This window comes from Chanodichthys erythropterus, chromosome 18 (assembly GCF_024489055.1).
Source record: "Chanodichthys erythropterus isolate Z2021 chromosome 18, ASM2448905v1, whole genome shotgun sequence".
Lineage (NCBI taxonomy): Eukaryota > Metazoa > Chordata > Actinopteri > Cypriniformes > Xenocyprididae > Chanodichthys > Chanodichthys erythropterus.
In genome coordinates, this window is record NC_090238.1 from 16,948,440 (window position 1) to 16,976,222 (window position 27,783).

The 27,783-nt window shown below is 38.2% G+C and overlaps 1 protein-coding gene across 2 annotated transcripts in view; it reads left to right on the forward strand.

The window, feature by feature from the left end:
* Positions 1 to 27,783, forward strand: part of kiaa0586 (KIAA0586 ortholog) — a 152,013-nt gene that overhangs the window by 81,472 nt on the left and 42,758 nt on the right. For both annotated transcript variants that reach the window (XM_067367071.1, XM_067367072.1), the window contains exons 17-29: positions 4,478 to 4,674; positions 6,490 to 6,591; positions 11,045 to 11,131; positions 13,364 to 13,542; positions 15,651 to 15,760; positions 17,274 to 17,452; positions 17,963 to 18,107; positions 18,260 to 18,461; positions 19,665 to 19,930; positions 22,073 to 22,149; positions 22,442 to 22,567; positions 23,226 to 23,415; positions 26,422 to 26,537. In XM_067367071.1, the coding sequence (XP_067223172.1) occupies positions 4,478 to 4,674; positions 6,490 to 6,591; positions 11,045 to 11,131; positions 13,364 to 13,542; positions 15,651 to 15,760; positions 17,274 to 17,452; positions 17,963 to 18,107; positions 18,260 to 18,461; positions 19,665 to 19,930; positions 22,073 to 22,149; positions 22,442 to 22,567; positions 23,226 to 23,415; positions 26,422 to 26,537 (1,976 nt within the window). The remainder of the gene's footprint in view (positions 1 to 4,477; positions 4,675 to 6,489; positions 6,592 to 11,044; positions 11,132 to 13,363; positions 13,543 to 15,650; positions 15,761 to 17,273; positions 17,453 to 17,962; positions 18,108 to 18,259; positions 18,462 to 19,664; positions 19,931 to 22,072; positions 22,150 to 22,441; positions 22,568 to 23,225; positions 23,416 to 26,421; positions 26,538 to 27,783) is intronic.

Sequence of the window (27,783 nt, forward strand, 5' to 3'; positions counted from 1 at the left end):
AACAGCGTTGTGCTTTACGAGGGGACTTTTTAGGGCAGTAATTGCAAATAGCCAATTGAAAACATTTTGAAAGCGTTCATATTATGAGTTGATTAGTTTTTTTTTATCCCCTACCCCCTTCCTTTTGAGGATTATGACCTCCTGGCGCCGAAACGTTCCATTAGTTTGGTAACAGCTGAATTGCCATAGTTATTTTCTGCAATGGACTGAAGAGGTAATTAAGGGTATCACATGAAAAAATGGCACTGACGAAGCACCTTTGCACATAGGCTAAAGCTGTTTACAGTATTGAAATGTTTCTGGAATTGTGGTCTAGGGTATTGAGAATAAAATGAACTGGTGGAAAATGGCCTAGTAATGTTTGAAACAGCATTTTGTGGGCTGTTGCCTGTATGCTGGACTGACCTCTGATCTGAGCTAAGCTGAAGTGAACAAAGACTCTTTAATCACATCTGCAGTGCAGTGGCCCTGATCACCGTCATAGACACTCAACTCACTTCATAGTCGTATCGAAGTTCCTTTCACTGCTAGATGAATTATTGAATTTTCTTTGTAAGGAATAACTGTCCGAAAGTTGCTAAAATGTAACATGAAACACAGTGTTGGGGGTATCGCATTACAAGTAACTTTAGTTATGTAATCAGACTACTTTTTAACTAAGTAACTAGTAAAATAGTGCATTACTTTTTAAATTTACAACAAAATATCTAAGTAACTTTTTCAAATAAGTAACTCGTTACTTTTTCACATTTATTGACTGACAGCTCTCCTGTCCCCATGTTGAGAGAAATAAAGTGCAGAGGTGTTGTGTGCGCTGTGTGAACATGATGGTTATTGTAGTTCTAGACCAAATGTGGACATGCATTTACTCATCTCACTTGCACGAAAACATTCAGTATTCCTCAAAATTAATAAAAACAGTGAAATGCAATCTCAGAATTTTACACAAACCTGTAATAATTAACTATATTAAATTACACAAATGTACTTTATGTATTTAATCTCACTTTATTAACCAATTTTGCCAAAAATATAACTTTTTTTGTTATTAAAAAATGTAAAAGCTTAACAATAAGGGTTTAATTTTTGGTTTTGTTTTATTTTGTTTTATACTTTTTATTTATTTATTTATTTATTTATTTATTTATTTATTTTTATTTTTTACACCATTTTCATCGGGCCCACTACAAAGTATATTTATATAAATACATTATGTATTTATTTACATAATTATTAATTATAATGCTTTTTAACTTTTTTCTGCATTTTTAAAACATATTTTAGTAATATTTCTATCCTCACATTGTGACATACTCTAATGGAACATTTTAATCCCTATGTATGAAAGTATTTTTAATTAAACAGTTTTCTTCCAAGTTTTTTCTTCCACAGTTTTCTCACATTTTTGATAAAACTTCATCTTTTCCTGGCAGCTAGATAACATTAATAGCATTACCTTGACATATTTACATAAAAAGAATTCAACAGAATAAGAGGAGGAGGAATAGTGGAGGAATAATGTGCAGGAATAACGGTCAGAACATCACAGAAAACCATGTTTGCAAATACTGCTAATCCACACACAGATGATCTAATCATTAATATTTGCCCAGACTGGCCCAAAACTCTTATACCAATCCATCAGCCCAGTCTAAGCTGGTCTTCTCTGCAGAGATGTTTTTTTTATTTTATTTTTTTTATTTAAAGTGCTTAGTAAGTTAGACACATATTATATTTCAGAGTGGCCCCATCTCATTCCCCAAATCGCAGCTATCAGACCTGTCTAACTTTCATCTAACGAAAGTGAAGCATCTCCTAATAACTTCTTTAATACCCCACATCAGCCAAAAGCATCTTTTACCAGTATAGGCAATTCCCAAGGCGTCTTAATCATCCACCAGTGTCATCCCCGTGGCTGTCCTATTTCCCGTCACATTGGATGTGTGAACGAAACCCAAGTGGAAAGTTCCAGACTCTTATTAAAAACTTCCCAGCCACTTCGGCAGTTGTGTGCGGGGTATCTGTGAAGAAGAGGGTCCAGACTGGCCCAGCCTGGATTGGATTGACTCGGCAAGGCTCAGACTGGGTCTCTGGAGGGCTGTAGATTAGAGCTGGCCTAATTTCCCCTTCTTCCGTGACTCTCCGGGGATGACAGTGGGGATTGCAGAGTGCCCCATGGGAATGGTGAGAGAGCCTTTCATCTGCTGCAGATGTTCGGTGCGGCTCATCCACAGACGGCCCCCGAGTCACAGTTACACATGAACGACAGCAGGCAAGCTCTTCGCAAATCTGCTTAGCAAGTTCTGCACTGCAGAGAGTAGAAAGTGGCAGTCGAATCAACACAGCAGCGATCAAGAGAAGTGTTAGTTCATACCGTTTATAGCAGCATTACTATTTTTAGTCAAACTCAAGAGTTTTAATGATACTTGTTATTTTTTATATAAATAACATGGTTGTGCAAGATTCAGAATTGAATAATTGGCTCCCTTTCAATTCATGAATGTAAATTTGAATTGAATTGGCCACTCCCCACAGGAATGAATCTATCTATCTATCTATCTATCTATCTATCTATCTATCTATCTATCTATCTATCTATCTATCTATCTATCTATCTATCTATCTATCTATCTATCTATCTATCTATCTATCTATCTATCTATCTATCTATCTATCTATCTATCTATCTATCTATCTATCTATCTATCATCTATCTCTGTCTGTCTGTCTGTCTGTCTGTCTAAAAAAAAATTTAAGTCAATTAATTTCAGTTCTTTAATTTCAATTGCTTTTCAGAATTCATGTTTGCAACCTCATTTCAAATTAATTCCAAGTCATTGTTAATTTAGTTTCTAAATTGTGCACAACCCCAAAAATGTAGTATTGATAAAGAAAGACTTGTAATTCACTGATTGCCGCTTTTGCATGCCAGAGATGCTTTGAGCAGCCTATGCTCACCATGTCTTGCCGTCTCTGAGGTGAATTCTTATACTTTATTGATTGTAGATGAAATTGCTCTGGTGGTAGCCCCAGTGGTGAAGACGTGACTTCATTTGTTGCTTTGAAATTGCATGTGGTTGCAGAAGCAGGGCGTGCACACACATATTTATGTGCATTTATTTTGTTATAATCATCTCATCATCGCTCTCTCCATCTTCCTCCTGCTGCAGTGTTCTCAGGCCCGGTAAAGTCAATGATTTACATACTCTTGGACTTATTCCCAAGCATTCTGGGAGCTGTGAATTCTGTCCCTTCGTTTGGGTCTTTGTTTCCTTGCATGCCTTGCGGCTTCTCTGGTTTGTGAATAGCCCGTAATAGCATCTCTTACTGTCCATCATTGAGCTAATCTGTCCGATCTGGTTTCGCATTTCAGAGCGTTCACTCTCTTGAGGTTCTGGAGTACAAACGCCTCCTTTCAAGCTTTCCTTCGGCGGAGCCCACATGTTTGCTATCAGAAGTATTTGTGCATTCCAGATGAGTCAGTGCTTCTTGCTCCTGAGCCACTGTTTGGATGCCCTTCAGCCAAATTATGGAAATCGTAAAGCTTATGTTTCCCCTGCTTTGCATGGAAGGCTGGGAAAAACAGATTGCGGCGCTCGCAGCAGATTTATGCTAATGTCAGCCTCCTCGTTTGCCGTTAATGTGCCGAGGCCAGACTCGCATCTCTATGTAATGGGACATGTGTGTCCGTAACCTGCTTTCCTACGAACTGGAATGACACAAACCTACGCTAGCGCACTCTGGCTGAACCTGTTTGTCTCACGGTCCCATTGCAGAACAGATGCCAATCATGTTGCCAGATCGGCCTCCCGCTCGGCCAGATGTGTGTGAATGTGTTTTGGGCTGACACGGCACTTTAAAGTACCGTGGACGTCCTTTACAGTCGCTCTGCGGTGCGGTGAGAGATAAAGTAATGAGTAGGTGTGTGTGTGGGCTCCATCTGCAGGAGTGCCTCTGTCTTTAATATCCCTCTTGCGTGAGTATTGGGGTCACGTTGTGCCCTTGCCTGTAAACAGCGTGTTGATGTTATCTGCGCTGCATCAGGGCGATGGATGTGCACACTTTAGGGGTTTGGCAGAGGCGCATTTATGCTGCCGAAGTGTATTGCTAGTTCACTCACGCATCCTGTGGAAAAGAGGGGGATGGAGACTTTGTGTTCAATGTCACCATTTGTTGTCCTGGTAATGTTTCACTCTACAGACATATTCATTTATCTCAAATCCCTGAAAAACTGACTTTTCTTTTTCTTTTTTGAGTATGTAGGAATGTAAATAAGCAGTTGTTTAGTAATATTTCATCCAAAGCAACTTGCTTGCACAAAACTGTAATGTACAAGAGCGCTTCAAGCTATGCAAAATCGATTTCACATGTCATTACTTTCTGAAATGCAATTCATATTGCAACTTGTTGTTATAGAATCTTTAACCTTTTGGTTACAGTCCCAGATCATCAAGCACTGCTCCTTGTATCTCTTTAGGTAAGCCTAGAGTGGACGGCCAGGCCCCAGTGCCTTCACGGGTCGTCATTAGCGACAAACAAGCAACCGTTACAACGTCCTTCACTCCCATCACCGTTCCTGAACAAAAACCTGCTCCTGCTATTCGGAAACCCAACACCATCTTACTGGAGGTTCAGTCAGAGAGGATGAAACGGACCCCACGGCTCAAAATACAGGTAACACCAGGTTCACACATACTCTGTTTGCAGTGTGTATGCAGTACGTATTGTATTACGTATGCGGGGCAGCAGCAGCACACGCTCATTGTGCTTTCACAAAAGACCCATTTGCTGTGTGCTACTGATCAGTGGCTTTAAAAACAATAAATATAATATTCTTTTCATTATTTCTATACAGACTTATATATTAAGATGCTCAAGTGAGTGTAATAAAACAGAAGTACTGAGCAACATTTTCTTTCTGTTTGCTTGTTATTGACGCTATCAAAAAAGAAGTTTAAAGAAGTGAATACTTTTATTGAGCAAGGACACATAAATTGATCATAAGTGACAGTAAATACATAATTTTACACAATTTTCTTTTATTTAAATAAATGCTGTTCTTTGAATTTTTCTGTTCTTCAAAGAATCTTGAAAAAATGTATCATGGTTTCCACAAAATATTTAAAGGTGCCCTAGAACTTTAAAAAAAAAAAAGATGTAATATAAGTCTAAGGTGTCCCCTGAATGTGTCTGTGAAGTTTCAGCTCAAAATACCCCATAGATTTTTTGTATTCATTTTTTTAACTGCCTATTTTGGGGCATCATTATAAATGAGCCGATTCAGGGTGTGTGGCCCTTTAATTCTCGTGTTCCACGCCCACGGAGCTCGCGCTTGCCTTAAACAGTGCATAAACAAAGTTTACACAGCTAATATAACCCTCAAATGGATCTTTACAAAGTGTTCGTCATGTATGCGGCTTGCATGCATTGGATTTTGTGAGTATTGTATACTGTTATATTGTTTACATTTGGTTATGAATGAGTTTGATAGTGCTCCATGGCTAATGGCTAATGCTACACGGTTGGAGAGATTTATAAAGAATGAAGTTGTTTATGAATTATACAGACTGCAAGTGTTTAAAAATGAAAATAGCGACGGCTCTTGTCTCTGTGAATACAGTAATAAACGATGGTAACTTTAACCACATTTAGCAGTACATTAGCAACATGCGAAACATTTAGAAACATTTAGAAAGACAATTTACAAATATCACTAAAAATATCATGTTATCATGGATCATGTCAGTTATTATTGCTCCATCTGCCATTTTTCACTATTGTTCTTACTTGCTTACCTAGTCTGATGATTCAGCTGTGCAGATCCAGACGTTACTGGCTGCCCTTGTCTAATGCCTTTCATAATGTTTTGAACATGGGCTGGCATATACAAATATCGGGGGCGTACACCCCGACTGTTATGTTGAGATTCGCCTGTTCTTCGGAGGTCTTTTAAACAAATGAGATTTATATAAGAAGGAGGAAACAATGGAGTTTGAGACTCACTGTATGTCATTTCCATGTACTGAACACTTGTTATTTGACTATGCCAAGATTTTTTTATTCGAGGGCACCTTTAAGTGGCAGAACTGTTGTCAACATTGAGCAGCAAATCAGCATATCTGAAGCATCATGTGACACTGAAGACTGGAGTAATGATGCTGAAAATTTAGCTTTGACATCACAGGAATAAATAAATCTTACCAACCACAAACTGTGTTTGTTGCATCATGCTGCATAGCTCCGCCCACAGTGAAATGCTATTGGTCCAATAATCCCACTCCCCATAGCTGTATATTTATTTTCAAATGATTTTGTCCATCAGGTTTCGCTGATTTTGTCACATCTCACAGTATTTCACTTTCTTTGGGGGCATAAAAATGAGACAAACTGCATCACACATTGGACAGTTTCACTTTCCTACTACAGGTTGAAGTAGCTTTTATTCCACAAATGTGTTTTAATTAAAACACATTTGTGTTTCGTTTGCAGGTCCAGCCTGCTGTGAACATTGAGAGTGATCTGTGCAGCAGTCCAGCTTCTTCTACACCATCAATTCCAGCCGAAACCAACCTTCCTCCACCTTCGATTCATGTAAAGCCTCCCAAATCACCAACAACACTAAGTAGACCCTTATCATTTGAAAATGAAATGGTTTGCTTGGCCTTAGCAGCACTACTCCAAATTCCATCTCAATTTTATACCAGAGCAGTAGCTTATAGTTTTGCAGGCTTTCAGATTGATCATACACCCAGAACGTCCTCTAACATGTACATTTGCTTGTGTGTGTGTGTGTGTATTTTATACACCAGCTGTCTTGGCTCAGTTCTGAGAATGGATGGATATTATGCCATTAAATTTTGGCTGTGCTCCAGTATGCTGTAGTGCTATAAGGGCCAGGTTTGCATTTCTCATCGCACTGCCATTGATTTTTGCCAAGTCGTGCATGCATGCGCCTTCGTGCTCTCAGAACCTGCCCAAGCGGATGAAGATGGATGAGGTGTGTGCGTTTGCGTGTGTGTATGGAGCTGAATGTATAATGTTTCAGGGGGGACTTTGCCGCCAGCATTTTCTGCTCTTACTCCTCCAATCCCGACCTCAGCCATTCACATCTGGTTGCTAGGCAACAGATGCAGCTCCGTTGCTTTTTTGTCGGTTCGTTAGCAGATTCTGAGCAAACGTCTAGGAGGACAAAGCCTCTCTGTGGTCTGCCTACCGCTGTTAGCATCAGAGTAATCATTACAGCTCTACAGAAATAACCGTAGAAACTTATACATTTAAGCTAGAATCTGTTGAGTTAACTTGTGGATGCGTTTGCTCTTTTGACTTCGAGTTCAGGTCGAGTTCAAGTCGAGTTCACAATTAGTCGCATTCTCACTAAATTTAAGGAATACATAAAGCTTTAGAATATTGTGAAGAGTTAATGTGTCCTGTTGAGCAGCATACTATATACTTTCAAATCAAATCAAATATATTTAAATATATATAAAATACATTTTTTACATTTTATATAAGTAAATAAATAAATTAAATTATAAATAAATAAATATGTATTAATCATATTTTTTTAAACTGTAGACCATTTAAAAAATTGTAAAGAATTAGTGTCCAGTTTAAGAGTACTATTGTTCACGCTTTTCTAAATATTTTCTACTAGTACTTACTTTAATTGAAAAAAAAAAGTTTTTTTTATTTTATTTTAAATACATGTTTACATAAGTAAATAAATATCATTTTTTTTGCATTTAAAAAAAACAAATACATAAAAATAATACATTCTTAAAGGTTTGGACAATTGTCTATGTATTTGTGTGTGTGTAAACGGATGCGTCTTCCCCTCAGTTTGTGTGTCTGATGAAGCTCGGCAGAGGTGTTCTGGTCTGTCAGCTCAGCATGGCTGCGTTCAGTGCTCTGTCTGTGCCCAGTTAATGCCCTTGACTCATCAGACTGGCAGACCCCAGACTCCATCCACCCACACACACAAAGACACAGGCAAGGACATACACTCACACGCGCTCTCACAAAACGTTTTAAATCGTACACTTCACTCCCACCAGGCCCGAGGCCTGTCAAACAGAGGGAATGAAATATGACTAAGAAGTCTCACAGTGCTTGTGCTTAAAACATATGATATCTCCGTCCTCCGAGACTTGACATTTTGAGTGCATTGCAGTCACCACTGGTTCATACTGTTACAAAGCCCACTTTTGTTCGTTGAGAAAATATTGTGATAGATTGATTTTTGTAGATCTTACAAACATAAAGGGATAGTTCATGAAAAAAGGAAAATTCTGTCATCGACTACTCAACCTGTAGGACTTTCTTTCTTACATGGGACCAGGGTTTCGCATTAACTTTTTTTGCCCACCAGCCACTGTGGCTAGTGGTTTTCCAAAGTTACTAGCCACTTAGCCATTTACTGGCCAAAATTGTAATTATTCGGCTGCTGTCACTGTAAGACCTGACACACTATATCATTATACTGTTACACATGCGTTTTCTTTCTCATCTGTTTATGTTCACTTAAAACATAACCGACTGTGAATACTTGCCAAGACTGGCATTTTGACATTATTTTGTGTGCGTTTTACTATTTAAGTGCAATAAGTAGCGAAAAAATCAACTCAATTTGGTACTGAGAGGCAGCTTTGTGTGCGCACACTTTGGATGTGAGCACAAAATCTGCGGGAATGAGTCAAATTAACCCATGCCGGAATCCTAGCCCTGTAACACCAACAATATTCATCCAGAGCAAATGAAACAAGTGAGTGAGGGGAGGCGGGTTTGCTGTCGAAGAGATGAGAGAGTAAGAAAGCGCAGCTGGTATTGTGTATCTATTCTGTGAAAAATTAGTATTGGAAGCATTTCAGATATTTCAGTATGGATATGTATCAATTTTTTTTTTTTGTAAGCACATGCACTTTAGTTTATTATTTCAGATGCCTTTTTAAAAGGCATTACAATTGAAAAATGTATGTTATATATAAAATTCAACCTGACGAGTAGGAGTGACTGCATTACACCGCTGAAATCCACACGCATTTGGCGGGTGTTAATGTTAAGCTCTGCATGGAACAAAAAAAGCACCATAACATTATCTTAAAAGTGGATTCAATCACAATAATCAAGTCCTCTGAAGTCATCTGATTCTTTCTTTTCAGGAGTTTTTCTTTCTGTTTAGTGAACTATTAATTGTTGCAACTGAATCACTGAGTCAGTGAGTTCTGATCAGTCCAAATACATCAGACTCATGAATGAATCAAACCATGTGAACTGAATCCTTTTGTCCTGAATCCTTCCTTTTATGTTCCACAGAAGAAAGAATGTGTAAACTCCTTTAATTTGCAGTTCAGCTGCACTTTTCATTTCCAGCTATTTTCAGTGTGCATTGTGTGTGAACAGAATAGTGAGTAATATTGTGTTTCTGTAGCTCACTGCAGCACGTTTGCTGCAGTCTCGTCTGTTTCCTCAGCTCCGATGGAGTCACTCCACACACACACACACACAACATAAGTAAGGGGTAATGTCACAAAATAAACTAGGATAGAGTTATCAGGAATGATCTTGTGTCATCCCGACGAGGTTTATTTTGTGACTGACTGTACTTTATCCTGCCTGTTACACAGCTGCTTACTAAATAAATAAATGTAAATGAAATATTGATATAAGTTGAAATTATTTTATGTAAGCAGAAAGAGATTGCAGAGTGATATAACTAACACAGCAACACAATTGTTCAAAAGTTTGGGGTCTGTACTATTTTTTTAACATTTATGAAGTATCATGCTCACCAAGGCTGCATTTATTTGATCAAAAATACAATAAAAACAGTAATACCATGAGATATTAATCTGACCCTATGCTTTTGAACAGTAGTGTTAGAAAGTTTATTGATTTATTTATAAATATGAGAGCAGAATGCTGTGACTGACTAATAAGCATGTATTCCAGAGAGCTGTGTAATAATTGTATGTAACATCTTTTTCATCATGTATTATCCAGGATAAAATACAAAAACTACTTTATAAATGATAAAAATTGTGAGAAAAGAGCTGTAAAATCTATTATAGTGCTTTAGGAAGACATTGCGTATAACACTTTTTGTCTCGCGTACTCAGCACGCCCGTACCTCTCATTCACATGAGCAGACCAGCTCTCTCCGTTACCATGGAGACGAGGCTTAGCTGCAAAGACCTGGAAAACTGATGCGTGATTTTCTCTCTCTCTCACACACACACACACACACCTCTTAAACAGTTACAGTTTATGTCCTTGCACTGAATGATTCATTGAGTCTTTGTAGGGATACCATGTAAAGACACTCTTGAATATCTCTTGTAAGATCGGAGGATATGACATTGGTTGATGAGACAGCGTTTTATTGTATTATGTATGTGTGTGTGATCAGCATCACGTCTGCGATTACCGCCATTTGAGGAGCCGTGTCAGAACATGGTGGGTTTTTTGGACAATTAAAGGGATAGTTTACTTAAAAATGACAAATTCTGTCAACATTTTCTCACCCTTGTGTACTTCCAAACCTGTATGACTTTCTTTCTCTGGTGAATCACAAAAGGAGATGTTTTGAAGAATGTTCACGCTCCTCTTTTCCATATAAATAAACACATACAATGAATGTACTGTACGTATGGGTGAAATAGATTTTAACGTTGGTTGCACTCAAAAATTGAGGTAGATGAATGCGAGCTTGCAGCTTTAGCATACTTCAGTCTGTCGTTTCATCAAATGGCATTTGATTAAACATTACGAGGTCTTTTTTTTTATGAAACACATCTATGGATTAATCGTTCACAATGAAATCTATAATATGCTTTCAAAAAATACATTGGCTGAATTTCCATTTCATTGCAACTTTAAATCCACGCTATCTAATGGTCAAGTATCATCTCTAATTTCAGCCTGTCATCATTATCCTTATCATCTCACACACTTAGAACTATCTAATCTCCTCAGTTGTTGATCAATTTTGTAATTTCCAGACACAGAATTACTTCCTGACCTCTGTCTCTGTATCATTGCCTCCCAGGCCGCCGAGGAACCGCATGCTGGTGAAGATCAGGAGGAAAATATCTTTCCCGGAACCAATTTCTTGGCCGTAGCCGACATCAGCCAGGTACATTCAATTAAAAGCACATTTCAACCCACACACTCACTCCAGCTTGTAACGTAAAGGTCATTTCACAGCCTGATGTCCACCCTGAGGGTATCAGCCCCTATCCACCGTTTCCTGCTTCCTACTCCCATTTGCATTTTGACCCAACTACAAATGCCCATTCTCCACGTCTCCTCCTACTCGGATATATTGGCCATCAATGGCTCAGTGCTCCAATAATGAGATTTTCAGAGCCAAAGGGTGAAGGAGAACATCGTTTTCTTTAATTAACAAAGACCAGAGAATGAATGAGAGTTTAAAATATCATTCATGGGCTTGAGAAAAAATCTAATTACAATGTGCACTGCTAAATTGGCCTTTCAGTGAATTGATATTGAAGGGGTGTGGTGCATATTGCCAATATTTTTTTTTTTTTCGTTCAGGAATTCTACTCGCATCACGACTTGCTCATGCATGCACACATAAGTGTGACATAAGTTCCTTATATTTGCCACTAACAAGCAGTGCAGGAAGCCCAGCGTAAGGGGCGTCAGGCCGATTCTCCTGCTCGGTCGTACAAGGGCAAGGCGTCAGTTTGCACCGAAATAGCATAGCAGTCATTAGACGGGAGGTGGAAGCAGGCAAATCTGTGTTGTTCTCACACACTTTTGTGGAAGGTGCTGGGAAAAAAGAGTGTTTATAATGAGAATAAAGAATCATGGAGGGGGTTGCGCTTAAAATCACATGAGCTGTTCCACAGTGACCCCTTTTGGTCTGAGAGGGAACATCATCCACAAATGAAGCTCGGTTGAATCTGATCTCTGGTTAACAGAGGTTTTGCGGGGGAAGGAAATTGTTTTGCATCGAAGAACTGAAGGTGTTAATTGTTTTCAGATGCTTTCCGTTAGAATAAAGATTTGTTTGGTTGGATTTTGAAAGGTTTGCATCATCTCAAACTCATTGTTAGCATGTATATTTTGTGCATTTTTCTTCATTCAGTCATAGGTTGTCTGCCAATTGGAGGCTTTATCTCAGTGGTTTTCAGATTTGACTCTTAATTCCCCCGTTTCCAATACAATATTCATATAGACAAGATATATTTGGTACTTCTGCTTTATTTTTTATTATTTACCCAAACTAGTAGTGTCAATATATTAAAATAATAAAATATTATAATTGTGAATAATTAAAGTAAAAATAATTACATTTTAATCATTATAGAAGTTTGAATCTTGTCTTTATTTGTGCTACCGATCATGCAGCTTATTAAAGTTAGTGATTTTTATCTGGTAGACAATAAAACTGGTGAAAAAAAAATCCCACAGACTTGCATTGAAAGAGTGACATGACTCATTCCTAGAGACCAAGCACTTTGCAACCTGCCAGAAGACCATAGCAGCCTATCAGAGAGATTTTCATGAAAAGTCCTACTGGCTTTTTTATTTCGACTCTCTAATTGTTTGAATGGCAATTAAGTTTCGGAGTTATGAGTCCAGAAATATAAACATTTTCCAAAGATTGAGAGCAATAAAAATTCAAGCGTGTTGCGCAGCAGTTGCATATAATTACGTGTTTTTTCAAGGACTGGCATGTATTCGGCCCACTTGTAGTTTTCCCAACGACCAAATAAAGGCCACAGCTACTTAAGTCCAGACCTCGGTGAACAGGCTCTCTCTCTTGGACTGCAGGCATGAATCGCTGCCAGCTCCTAAAATGTCATTCCTCCAAGTCTCCAGTGCCTCAGCTTTGGCTCGGCCAGTTCTGATGGAGCCATAAACTTCAAACGGGCCCAGCGCCCGACTGGCAGAATGCATTTCTCTCTCTTTTTTCTCTGGCGGCCGGCCACTGGAAATGAGCTAATCGCTCCTTACACAGACCTCCCTGAGTCCGGGCCAAAGGAATCTGAACATTATCCAAACCAATGACCGAAATGTTGAAAGCTGGCTCGCAGATCCAGCGATGGAATTATACAAGACAAACGTCCCCCTTTCTCTCCAGCCTCCCCTTCTCTGAAGACTGTAATGACCACTGTGAAATTGTGCTCATACTAACATATGTTTGCCATTACCACACGGTGTGCACTTTTATTTGCTGTCATTCGCGTTGAAAGTTAAATGTCGGATCTTGTGAGCTGTCAGGGGTATTTTTGCAGTAATGGATTGTCAATAAGTCTCTTCAGAAAGCCTTATGTTGGCAGATGTATATCATAAAACTGCTAAGACTTCATTTTCCTCAATGCTGTGTTAAATTCAGGAAACACTCGATGGACTTTCAGACTCTCCTATAGAGCTCAACGGGCTGCCGTCTCCTCCAGCTGCTCTGTATCACGGCCCGGCATTTCCCCCACAGCCTTCCCAGTCAACCCCTCTCACCGAGCCCATCCTGAGCACCATCCAGCAGAGAGAGACCCTGGAGAACAGGCTGGTGGATTGGTGAGACCCTACTATCTGTCAGATATCATCTGCTGCACAGTTATGAGCATTAAATGAAAATGTTATTGATCAATTCTTTTTTATGATCATATTTGGGATAAAAACAATTAAAAATCCAAACAACGTTCTATTCATCAGAGCACCCTGCATAAAATGTAGTTTCTGCGAAAACATTAAGCAGCACAATTGTTTTCAACATTGATAATAATAAGAAATGTTTCTTGAGCAGCACATCAGTATATTAGAGTGATTTCTAAAGGATCATGTGATAGGATCATACATTGTAATAATATTTCATAATGTTGCAGTATTTACTGTTTTTTTGGGGGTTTTTTTTCATAATTGCAGCCTTGGTGAGACTTCTTTCAAAAATCTTATTTTTGAACAGTAGTGTACATACAGATAAACAATATTAAAAGTGCAGTGGGTACGGAAAGTATTCAGACCCCCTTAAATTTTTCACTCTTTGTTATATTGCAGCCATTTAGTAAAATCATTAAGTTAATTTTTTTCCTCATTAATGTACACACAGCACCCCATATTGACAGAAAAATACAGAATTGTTGACATTTTTGCAGATTTACTAAAAAAGAAAAACTGAAATATCACATGGTCCTAAGTATTCAGACCCTTTGCTGTGACACTCATATATTTAACTCAGGTGCTGTCCATTTCTTCTGATCATCCTTGAGATGGTTCTACACCTTCATTTGAGTCCAGCTGTGTTTGTTTATACTGATTGGACTTGATTAGGAAAGCCACACACCTTTCTATATAAGACCTTACAGCTCACAGTGCATGTCAGAGCAAATGAGAATCATGAGGTCAAAGGAACTGCCTGAAGAGCTCAGAGACAGAATTGTGGCAAGGCACAGATCTGGCCAAGGTTACAAAAACATTTCTATTGCACTTAAGGTTCCTAAGAGCACAGTGGCCTCCATAATCCTTAAATGGAAGACATTTGGGATGACCAGAACCCTTCCTAGAGCTGGCCGTCCGGCCAAACTGAGCTATCGGGGGAGCAGAGCCTTTGTGAGAGAGGTAAAGAAGAACCCAAAAATCACTGTGGCTGAGCTCCAGAGATGCAGTCGGGAGATGGGAGAAAGTTGTAGAAAGTCAACCATCACTGCAGCCCTCCACCAGTCGGGGCTTTATGGCAGAGTGGCCCGACGGAAGCCTCTCCTCAGTGCAAGACACATGAAAGCCCGCATGGAGTTTGCCAAGATGGTGAGAAATAAGATTCTCTGGTCTGATGAGACCAAGATAGAACTTTCTAAGCGGTGTGTGTGGAGAAAACCAGGCACTGCTCATCACCTGTCCAATACAGTCCCAACAGTGAAGCATGGTGGTGGCAGCATCATGCTGTGGGGGTGTTTTTCAGCTGCAGGGAAAGGACGAGTGGTTGCAATCAAGGGAAAGATGAATGCGGCCAAGTACAGGGATATCCTGGATGAAAACCTTCTCCAGAGTGCTCAGGACCTCAGACTGGGCCGAAGGTTTACCTTCCAACAAGACAATGACCCTAAGCACGCAGCTAAAATAACGAAGGAGTGGCTTCACAACAACTCCATGACTGTTCTTGAATGGCCCAGCCAGAGCCCTGACTTAAACCCAATTGAGCATCTCTGGAGAGACCTAAAAATGGCTGTCCACCAACGTTTACCATCGAACCTGACAGATCTGCAAGGAGAAATGGCATTTCTGACATTCCTATATGTCCCTGGGTTATCGTTCTTTTTTGCATATATGCGGTGTCAGTGTCATTGATTGGATAAACGCAGCACGCGACCTGTTAACATAAAAGCTCTAGCTCTAACAAAAGCGGTGCAAACCCTGGGTAAAAAGCAGTGCTAACCCTGCTTCTAAATTACAAGTGTGAAACGTTCCTTTACCCAGGGTTAAAAGTGTTGTTTAGAATGAAGATAACCCAGGGTTAAGCGCAGTGTGAAAAGCCCTTCTGTGGATCTACTAAATGAGTGATTGCTGAATGTTCAGGGCTAAATTTAGCTTAATTTATTGTTATATCAGTTAAAGTAGTGAATGGCTAGATTGCTAATGACGTCATTATAGCATGACACTATAGCACTGTGTTGTCATTTCTGTCATAGGGTGGAGCAACAGCTCATGGCCAGAATGATCACTGGAATGTTCCCTCAGCCCAGCCAGACTGATCCAGCCGGCCAATCAGAATCGGAGGATAGTGTGACATCAGACATAGGTGACAATGTGTTATTTATTATTATTATTATTTTATTGCAATTTCAGATCTCACAATGTGACTTTCTTATTTTAAACTTTATCTCTTAATTACCCGTTTAATTTTGTACTCTTTGGTGGATAGGGGCTTTTTTACCATTTATAAAATAAGCAATGAGCAAGTTAGGCATTAAACACCTTTGAAAGCTCCCAGTTTACAAGCTTTAGAAGTTTGTCGGTCTGCGATTCAGCCATCATACATCTTCACCAATGCGTCTGGTCAATGTTAAAAATCAACAACACAATCAATAACGCATGACATAAACCAGCAAGAATTGTCCAGCTGCACCAGGTTCCAGTCTACAAGCTCATAATTTTGATTTATAGCGTCTACGAATGCGAGCAACGCATTTGTCAAGCATGTCAGCGCGCAGCGAGATTGTATTTCCTCATTAAAGCACGATTGCTTGTGCTCAGCCCCTTTACTCCTCCTTCGCTCCATCCTTCCGTCTCCGTCGCGTCACTTCTGCTCAGTTGGCGCGGAGGTCCTGCCTCATTAATTCTCACTTTCATTTAATAGAAAGATCAATGATGTATCAAATTTGCAGAGGAGGCTCGCAGCAAACTGTTGTCAGCATATTCGCAGACTGACTGGACTCTTCCTCCTGTAGAGGAACTCTATTTGTGTTTGAACCCAGTCTTGCCCTAGACTAAAGGAAATGAGGGCCCTGCCAAGAATGTCAGTTCTGTATATTAGTTTTTTAATAGCACCGGTCCAAAATGCTTACGGGTGCAAGAATTCAGAATAGACTGGATGAGAGGTAAAGCGGGTCTCAAATTGGTTATTTGAAATGACTTTGCTGGTAAACTCAAATAGAAGTGCTTCATGAGAAACTTCAGAATACTGTAGAAATGACAAGATTGTAGATATGTATTGCATGCATTATTATTATTTGAATGCACATTAAGAGTTTTAGCTTTTTAATTTGATGTGAAATTTTAAATATTAGCAATGTTCTTGTTGAAAGTGATGATGGGTCAGAACTCTGGCCTTGTGGTTTCAAATCCAGGTTTGAATCCAGGACTGTGCTTTGTCCTGATCCCATTACCCACAACACATTGCATTTCTTTTAAACCCCTCTATTGTCTTTGTCAATAAAAATATTGCAAAAAGCTTTAGTCAGCATTTAGAGCCAGAAAATGATGTGTCAGAATATCTATTAGTCCACCATCAGCCCTGTCAGTGGATAACAAGTAATAAATATACATTTTAATAACAATTTATTATAAATTATTTAATACATCTTGCATATTTTAATGCGAATTTTGAGTAAATATTTTGTAAAATAAGCTCTCTTTAAATGTCAGCAGTTAACCGTTCACTAAGCTCCACCCGTATTGGTTACTGTTGCTAAATCAGACAAGCATTTGATAGGAATAAACTCCAGATTTTTGGTACATACAGTATATATAAAAAAGATAAAAGTGGAATATATGCATGGTAATCTTCCTGTCTCTGTGTGTTTGTGTGGCAGTGGAAGCTGCAGGCGGTGGTGGTCTTCAGTTGTTTGTGGACACAGGCGTACCAGTGGACTCTGAGCTCATAAGACAGTGTGTAAATGAAGTGCTGGCTGAAACTGTTGCTGTGATGCTGGGACAGAGAGAGACACAGAGAGCACCTACTGCCCCTGTCCAAACACAGGATACTCTGGAGGTACTGGCATCCAAACATAGTCTCAGTTGTATGGAAGCGTGTTTCCACCATGGAATAAAAGATTTTAAAAAAGTAATTGAAACTTTTTATCTCACAGTTGTGAGATTTTATCAGACTTTGTGTCAGAATAAAGTCAGAATTGTGGGATATAAATTCGCAATTGCATGAAAAATGTGAGAATTGCGAGATATGAACTTGCATGTGAGAAAATTCTTTTTCTCATAATTGCAAGTTTATATCTCACAATTTTAAGAATTCAGTCAGAATTCCAAGTTTGTGAGAAATAAAGTCAGAATTGCAAGTTATAAACTTGCAGTTGTGAGAAAAAAATCAGAATTGTGAGATAAATTTACAATTGCGAGGAAAAAAGAAAAAAAAATTATTACAACCTTATTTATTTTTGATTCTGTGATGCAAGCAAGCTTCCATATGTTTGTCAATGATAATGATATTACCTTAAATACTGGGTTATGATATAAAAGATGTGATGATATTGTGCTAATATTGCAGGAGGTTACTATGGTACCAACACCGGCACCCACTCCTGAGCCCAGCTTGAAAGAGCCGCCATCTCCTGTCAGAACCCCTGATCTCTCCGAACATCTTTCTGCGGCTCTGTCTCCCAAGAAAAACCATCAGGAATCTGCTTCACCAGGTCTGACAGGGATTTTTATGAAACTTTTATGAACATACTGAATCACTTGCCTTATACATGGTGCCAACAGACACAGCAGATATTTGTAAAGGTGTTAGCACAGTTGTTCACACACATCATTCAGCTCTACAACCATTCTGCCTTTGTTTCAGGTCCAGATAGAATTCCTGTGGGCACACCGACTACCACACCGATCCCATCTCCCACCAGGGTGGCCACACCCTCTCCTCCACCAGCCAATCAGAGCCCAGAGTCAGCCACCCTGCAGCATCACCCATGGGGAAGAAGAGAGCTTCCCCTGGAGGAGGAGGAAGAACCACATAGCGAGAGGCAGGAACAACAGCCAGAATCAGTGTATGTGTAATTACCACATTTTCATTCTTTCATTAATTTATTGAGGCAGAGAAAATAAAACACACACAAATATTCAATTTATTTGTGCAGAAAAGCAGAGGACGGAATCAAAAGCTATGGTTCATGCATTGACAATGTATTCATGACGAACCATAGTGAACCACACTGTATCTTTTTACTTATTTATGTTTTTCAGTACAAAATGGGTAGTATTTATACCTCTAAATGTAGGCTTGGCAATGAATTTTGTGACGCCTGTCGAGGATGCAGAATATATGCCCACAGTGCCACCTGCTGTTCAAAACAGTAAATATATGACTAATTCTAGGAACATGGGAGAAAACATTTCCACTTTGACAATGAGATGATCAGTATAAAACCCAAATGTACCATTTCATTTGATTTTATATTTATTTTGTTCAAATTATATTAAATTAAATCATCTCTCACTACCTCTAAAACTTCCTTCATATTGAATAAAATATATATTGAACTTGAGAAAAACAAAAATATAAAATTATATATATATATATATATATATATATATATATATATATATATATATATATATATTAGGTTATAGGTTAGAGGTTCAACAATGTCACACACTTTTTAAAGGATTTATTTGCTTATTTATTCATATATTTATTTTTTAATAACTGTACTCATATTTTGTCTCACAACTATGATGTGTTAACTTTTCAACCAAATTCTCAATAAAGAGGATTTTTATATAATTGCTCTCTATCAACACCTGAAATAAATTTAGTTCAAGTCTTAAATGTAAACTTGCATGTGAACACCATTTTTTGAGACGCTGATGACAATTCAGTAGGTGGAGTAGAACATCCGTTCAAAATCACCCTGTCTCATCTCAGTTAACTAATTTAGTGAAGTAAATGCTAGATTTGTTATTATTTTTAAGTAATATTTGACAATATTTTTGTATCTTACATTATATACCCATATTGAGTGAAAGCAAAGCAGTGTAATTTAGTGTTTCATGGCTTTTTTTCTATCCTTTCTAACCTTGGAATTAAAAGCTGCTGCTACAGCACTTTAAAACTGCACCTAATTTCCTCTTTGTATTATTATTGTTATTAATGTTTAACTTGTATGTCTTTTATATCAGTGTAGATGGAATATGTGCCTTTGCTCTATAACATATCACTCACTAACACCCTCCATCTCTCTGACATGCAGTGTGATGTCAGTAATCCAAGAGGACGATGAGGAAAAAACAGTCATCCATTTATCTTCACCACTCCCCTCCAAACCAACTACTACCCCACCTCCTCTTCCTCTTGTAAGCCAGGAACCTCCTCCTGAGTCCTCTTCCTCCTCCTCCTCCTCCTCAGAGGAGAGCAGCTCTAGTTCCAGTGTGACTGTCACTGAGACGGAGACGCCAGCCAGACACATCTCAGAGGGAGAGCTGCTGCTCACTCACGGCCAGATGGCGGCAGTCAGAGGTACACAGTCGGTCCAACATACACTCACACAGCCAGACTGATCCAAAACCTCAGTATCTACTTAAGCAGATGCCTTTTAAGAACAAAATGAATGTTTATGAATGACTGATATGAAACACCCTACACAGGCAATGTCTCATAAACCCACAAACAATGCCTAAATCTATTATTTAATTATACACGTATAAATGCACTGCTGGTCAAAAGTTTGTAATAATTAAAGGTGCCCTAGATTGAAAAAAATAATTTATGTCAGCATAGGTGAATAACAAGAGTTCAGTACATGAAAATGACATACAGTGAGTCTCAAACTCCACTGTTTCCTCCTTCTTATATAAATCTCATTTGTTTAAACGATACATATCATTAATATGTATGACCCCAATATTTGCATATGCCAGCCCATGTTCAAGGCATTACACAAGGGCAAAACATCTGGATGTGCAGAGCTGAATCATCAGACTAAGCAAGCAAGGACAATAGCAAAAAATGGCAGATGGAGCAATAATAACTGACATGATCCATGATTACATGATATTTTTAGTGATATTTGTAAATTGTCTTTCTAAATGTTTCGTTAGCATGTTGCTAATGTACTGTTAAATGTGGTTAAAGTTACCATCGTTTATTACTGTATTCACAGAGACAAGAGCCGTCGCTATTTTCATTATTAAACACTTGCAGTCTGTATAATTCATAAACACAACTTCATTCTTTATAAATCTCTCCAACAGTGTAGCATTAGCCGTTAGCCACGGATCACAGCCTCAAACTCATTCAGAATCAAATGTAAACATCCAAATAAATACTATACTCACAGGAATCGATGTATGCATGATGAACACTTTGTAAAGATCCATTTTGAGGGTTATATTAGCTGTGTGAACTTTGTGTTTGCTGTTTAAGGCAGTTGACAGCTCACGGCGGCAGAGGAGCGGGAGATTTAAAGGGGCCGCACGCTTAATCGGTGCATATGTAATAATGGCTCAAAATAGGCAGTTAAAAAAAATTAATTAAAAAAAATCTATGGGGTATTTTGAGCTGAAACTTCACAGACACGTTCAGGGGACACTGTAACGAGGTTAGTAGATGTGGGAAGAAGGAGGCGGGAACCGGCGAACATTCAACCAAACTTTAATATAAAATAAACAAACAAAACGAAAGTAATGCCGGCAGACCCTCGCGGACGTCTGCCGGCCACACAAACATAACAAAACATAAAATAAAGTCCAGGCCTGGTCCTCTCTCGTCTTTCATTGTAGTCGCTCCTCCTTTTATGCCTCCGGAGCTCCTCCGTGAGAGACTCGAGGCCGGCACGCCTCGCAGGTGACGCTCATTATCACTCGCGTCACCGGCCTCGCGCCGTTCCCTCACGGCTCTCGCCCGCCCTGCTCGTCACAGACACCTTAGACTTATATTACATCTTTTGAAAAGGCACCTCTAGGGCACCTTTTAAGGTTCTTAAAACAGTAAAAAATTAATATTAAAGAATATTATTGCAATGAAAAGAACTGTTTTCTATTTGAATATATTTTAAAAAGGTCAATTATTCCTGTGATGGCAAAGCAGAAGTTTCAGCATCATTACTCCAGTCTTCAGTGTCAAATGATCCTTCAGAAATCATTCTAATATGCTGATCTGCTGTTTAAGAAACATTTTTTTTATTATTATCAATGTTGAAAACAGTTTTTGCTGCTTAATGTTTTTGTGGAAAACTGTGATACATTTTTTCAGGATTCTTTGATGAATTTTACTGTCTTGTTTGATCAATTTAATGTGTCATTAAAACATATTAATTTATTTTTTTCTTTTTTAATTAATTACCCTAAATTTTGAATTGTAGTAAATCATGGTTTCTACAAAAATGTTAAGCAGCATAACTCTTTTAAACATTGATAATAAGAAATCAGCATATTAGAATGATTTCTGAAGGATCATGTGACACTGAAGACTGGAGTAATGATGCTGAAAATTCAGTTTCACATCACAGAAATAAATTTCATTTTAAAATATATTCAAATCTCCCACCAGGGAGATCAAATAAAAGAAGCCTTGGTGAGTGTAAGAGACTTATTTCTATATATATCCCATTATATGTAGTGTTCCAATGATATCTAAATCTGTTGTTTTTTCCCTCCCCAGTTCTGGAACAGGAAGGAGTCCTTCTGCCTAATTTGATGACCAGCCTGAACAGCTCCCTGCATGGAGTCCAAGATATGGTGAATGTTTGAATGCCATGTCTTACCTCACCATTTATTAAACTAGGGAGACAGCCAGTAACACAGTTATTGCTTATTTAACAATCATCTGTCATGATTAGCATTGTGGAAAACACTAAATCTGATCAGAATTTCCAAGTCATTTTGGATGAAAGTGTTTTGGAAATGTGTGTGTGGGGGGGGGGGGGGACATTACATTGTGCAATAAAACTAATGCCACACAGATTTTCCAGATGTGTATACACCAAACAAATGCTCTGATTTTATATAAAGCTTTTGGTTTTTCTTTCAGGATTATGATCCACCCAGTGAGGGTCAGGTGATCAGAGCTCCACGCCACCCTGCTCATCATGATCCCGTCCTGTCTCTGTTGGCCAGGATGGAACGTGGCCCTGTTAGCCAATCTCAGCAGCCAGAGGTATCACATGACTCACCTGAAGCAGTCTGATTCACTAAGGATCAGGAACAAATAATTCTTTTCAACTGGTTCTTTTTATGATTTGGTCAAATAGATTTGCAGAGCATTTGCAAATTACTTATTGTTACTTATTATAAGGGCTGTACCTGTGAAGTTGGTGATGTTTATCAAAAAACAGGGATTTTCAGACTTTTTATAAAAACATGACATCTTTGTATTTTTATGTGTGAAGACCCATTTATACTGGGAAAAAAACATAAAGAATAAATATATTTTACATTGTATGTGAAGTTTTGTCTTATTTAATATTAAATGCGTTAAAAAATATATAATATTTATTTTAGAATATTTACTGTAATGTTCTAAATTACAACATTTACTTATATTAAATATTTACTTTATATTAAAATGACTTTATATTAAATCTTTTCTTGCCCACCATTAAGTGTAGTGTTAGATGTATAAATATGAAGATAAAAACATAAAACTATTGTTGTCATATGATTTTTCAGAGCATTATTTCCTGTTTTACCCTTTTTTTTCAAGGTTTTTATTCATGTTAATCATGTCTTATTGAAGTATTGCTAGTTCCACTCCAGTAGATGGCGCAAGAGGATGTGTTAAAATAGATGATCATAATAATTCCTCTTTTCCTCAGAGATGGTGGGAGGAGGAGAGCAGCGGAGAGGTCAGTGAGGGTCAGAGACCGCTGCTGACGGCCGTAGAAGAGAGTGTGCTGACTGGACACTCACTTATAGATCAGCAGAGATACACACAGCCCAGAACCACAGAGATCTCGCCTCACGCAACGCTCACGTCACCTGGACAAGTGCTCGCTGAACACACGGGTATATACCATCACTCAGACAATCAACATTATTGTTCTGCACATACACACACTTTTACCATAGAAAATAAATAGATAAAACTTCACACAGAATTTACAGACTGTTTCTCGTCACGTGCCTTAAGCAATAACAGTAAAGCCAGTGTGACATGTTAAAGGTCTCTATGTTTGACGCATGTACTACAAACATATAAACCTTGTCTCACTTTTTTATATTGTTTTCCTGTCACCATTAATCTTTTTTGTTGCCCGTCAATTTTCTCTGGCCATTTGGGTGGCCACGTCCCCTTCTTGTACGCCTTTGTTGGTGTTACTGGCCCTCCGTGGGGGCGTCTCTAATGGGGCATGTCTCACACTACCCGTGTTATGTGGACGCAGGGAATTGAGCTGTTTTTGCTTCAGATTTTCTGTGTGAAAGTGCGAGCTGAGGCTGACACAGAGGAAGTCAGGCGATCTGGATACTTCATCAGAACTCAGGCTCGGGGAACCGGGCGGAAATGAATCCCACTCCCACTCTGAGCATCCTCTTACACAGCCTGTGAACGGTGTCCAAACACAACCACAAAGACGCTGAGCTCTCCTCGCTAATGTTTATTCGATTATTCCCTGCTCGATGTGTGTTCTTCTGCTGAAGTAACGGATGAATTTAAAGTACAGATTAACTATTATTATTTTTTTTAAGCCCGATTCAGAAAATAATAGCAGTGATTGGGAACTTGAACAATAAGAGTCGAAAAAACTTCCATAGACAAATCCAAATTAAACCCTGCGGCTCGTGACGGCACATTGATGTCCTGAGACACGAAACGATCGGTTTGTGCGAGAAACCGAACAGTATTTATATAATTTTTTACCTCTAATACACCACTATGTCCAACTTCGTTCAACTTCCGGTTAGTGAGGTCTGATCGCGCTCTGACAACGGAAGTGATGTCTAGCTCTCATTGAAGTATATGGGCGAGACATCACTTCTGTCATCACAACGCGTTTTTTGACCTCACTAACAGGATGCTGAACGAAGTTGGACATAGTGGTGTATTAGAGGTAAAAATGATATAAATAATGTTCGGTTTCTCTCACAAACCGATCGTTTTGTGTCTTAGGACATTAATGTGCCGTCACGAGCTGCAGGTTTTAATTTTGATTTGTCTAAGCAAGTTTTATTTACTGTTATAGTTGAAGTTCCCATCTACTGCTATTATTTGACTGACAGACGGCAGCGGTTGCAGGTAAAAATCATAATTTGCGTTCGACTGAAGAAAAAAAGTCACCTACATCTTGGATGCACTGGGGGTAAGCAGATAAACATCAAATTTTCATTTTTGGGTGAACTATCCCTTTAATTTATTTAATTAAAAATACAGTAAAAACAATAATATTGTGAAAAATTATTACAATTTAAAATAACTGTTTTCTATTTGAATATATTTTACAAAGTAATTTATTCTTGTGTTGGCAAAGCTGAATTTTCAGCATCATTACTCCAGTCTTCAGTGTCACATGATCCTTCAGAAATCATTCTAATATGCTGATCTGCTGCTCAAGAAATATTTATGATTATTTTCAATGTTGAAAACAGTTGTGTATTTTTTTCAGGATTCCTTGATGAATAGAAAGTTCAAAAGAACAGCATTTATCTGAAATACAGTGCTTTTGTAACATTTTACACTACCGTTCAAAAGTTTGGGTCAGTAAGAATTTTTATTTTTATTTTTTTGAGAAGAATTTAAAGAAGTTAATATTTTTTTCAGCAAGGATGCATTAAATCAAGTGGTGAGCAGACGAAACTTCTTTTAAAAACATAAAAAATCTTACCGATTAAATATTAAATATTATAGTAGGTATAATATTTAATCGGTAAGATTTTTTATGTTTTTAAAAGAAGTTTCGTCTGCTCACCACGGGTGCATTTACTTAATTAGAAATACAGAAAAAACAGTCATATTGTGAAATATTATTACAATTTAAAATGACTGTTTTCTATTTGAAAATATTATATATATATATATAAGTTTTGCAATCTAAATTCTCAAAAATGTATTTAAAAAAATCTTTTATTATTTATTTTGGGATACAGTAGGTCTTACTGTTAAACTTAAACTGCTGTATTTCTCATACAGTAGGTTGAGTTGACCTTAATATCGGCCTAGCTCTGATTGGGGGAAAACTTTTTGGTGATGAATAAAGTCTGTGTTGGGCTTTTTTTGAGTGAATATTAGTTTTGTATCATATTCAGACTTGACACACTGAATTTTAGCAATTGAATAAAACCTGTGTTGGGCTTATTTAGAGTCAATATTAGTTTGGTGTTTCATGTTTCAAAACTGAAACAGACTGTCCAAAACCTCACACTGGAAAGAAACCTATGTAAGTAAATAAAAGTTATCAAGCAGAGATGCTTTGGAAAACACTGACCTTTAAAATGTTTGCTGTTAAATGTTTAGTGTACTTAGAGCGTCTGCTGTCCAAAAGTGTGTGGACAGTACATGCAAGTTATGAGTCCCGGGCAACAGTACGCCGGTGTAGATCCCAAACCTCTTCCTGTGTTGGCCTAAACCAATATTTACTTAAAGCCAAGATCACTGCTCACAGTAAAAAGAGCCTCCGTGTTGCTTAGAGACTGGTGCTGCCAAAGAAAAAAACACACACCCCAGCTGCACGAACAAGAATTCATCCTTGACGGAGCGAGAATTTAATGCTATTTTGCTTTCCTCTCAACTGCAGTAGAGTCCCCATAACAGAGACAAATCAAAGCTGCTGGAAACATCACGTTCAGCCTACCGAGAACATAGTTGAATGTATAAGCATGTTTCAGGCTATCAAACTGTATGTATACTTGACAAAGACTCTTGTTCCTGTAAATATGCGTGGTTTAATGATAGAGTTATTTTTTTATTGTGGTATTTTTATTGAGTTTGTTGTTCTTGGACATTGAGCACAGATATCACATCATACTGTACTTTGCATTCAGTCTGAAATATTCATATGTTGTATCCATGACAACCAGGTGCAGTAGTTGAGAACAGTGGGATGACAGTCAACCTCAGGTCTTCGGAGGAACAGAAAGAAGCTGAGGTTTATCATGTGATGACTGTCTCCTCCCCTCAGGACACAGAAAATCAGGCAAGTACTCTTACCTGACATCGACAGAGCCTGAGTGATACATTTCTGCTTATATTAAAAACAGGAAGCACAACTATAATAGCTTTCATTTATATTAACAAACATAATTATGTCTGAATAAAACTTCTGTAATGTGAAAGTGGGAAATAAAATAGGACACAGCTTAAATTTAACCATTAGGATTTGACTGGATTGTGAAAAGTGGGCTATGATATTATTATTTTTCTTCATCCCTGTGGAAAGTAATTTAATAACCTGACAAAGTTATTGCTTTTCTTTGAAAGATAACTATTGATAACTTAGAAAGTCAGTGGAGAAAGACATATAGTTCATTATAACATTGCAATATAAATCATATGCATAATTCACCCGTGTTCAATCCGCATTTTTGAGACTGGGTGCGTCTCAGTCAGCTCCCTAGTTCAATAGTCAGGGCACTGATCAGGGAGTCAACCATTTTAAGGGCTGTCTCAGTCACAGAATCCTTTGAGTGCACTGAAATGTTCGCTCCCTAAAAAGTTCCACAATGCACCGTGAAAACCAGGGAGCATCAATGCTCACTATAGCTGCATCTCTGTGAGTGTTAGTGGATTCGTAAACATCTCTGATTGGCCTTTGTGTTCACAGGCTCATTAGATGTGTCTTTGATTGATGCTCCAATAATGCGCGAACTCAGTGGCCGATCAGAGGTGTTTACGAATCTGCTCAACAACACACAAAGTGTCATATTTTTAAAATTTCAGTACCGACTTGGTATCGCGATTGGTACTTTTGACAACACTAGTGTATATGACTTTCTTCTTTCAGCCAAACACAATTGCAGTTATATTAAAAAATATCCTGGCTCTTCCAAGCTTTCTAATGGAAGTAAATGGTGCCATTTTTTGAAGCCCAAAAAATCCATCCATCATAAAAGTAATCCATGCAGCTCCAGGTGGTTAATAAAGACCTTCTGAAGTGAAGCAATGCATTTTTGTAAGAAAAATGTCCATAATTATAAACTGTAATCACTAGCTTCTGGTTAGGGATGCTCACATTGACCGTTTAACCGTTAACCGAAAGTAAGAATTTTAACCGATTAATACTATCAGTTAAACGTTTTTTTTGTTGTTGTTGTTGTTGTTGTTTTTTGCTGTTTGCTGCATGGTTAAAGAAAAATATGCTATATATACCTCTATATATATACCTATAACTCGCGGGGCGTTTCACATGTGCCAGACATATTTCGCTAAGCAACAAGCAAAAT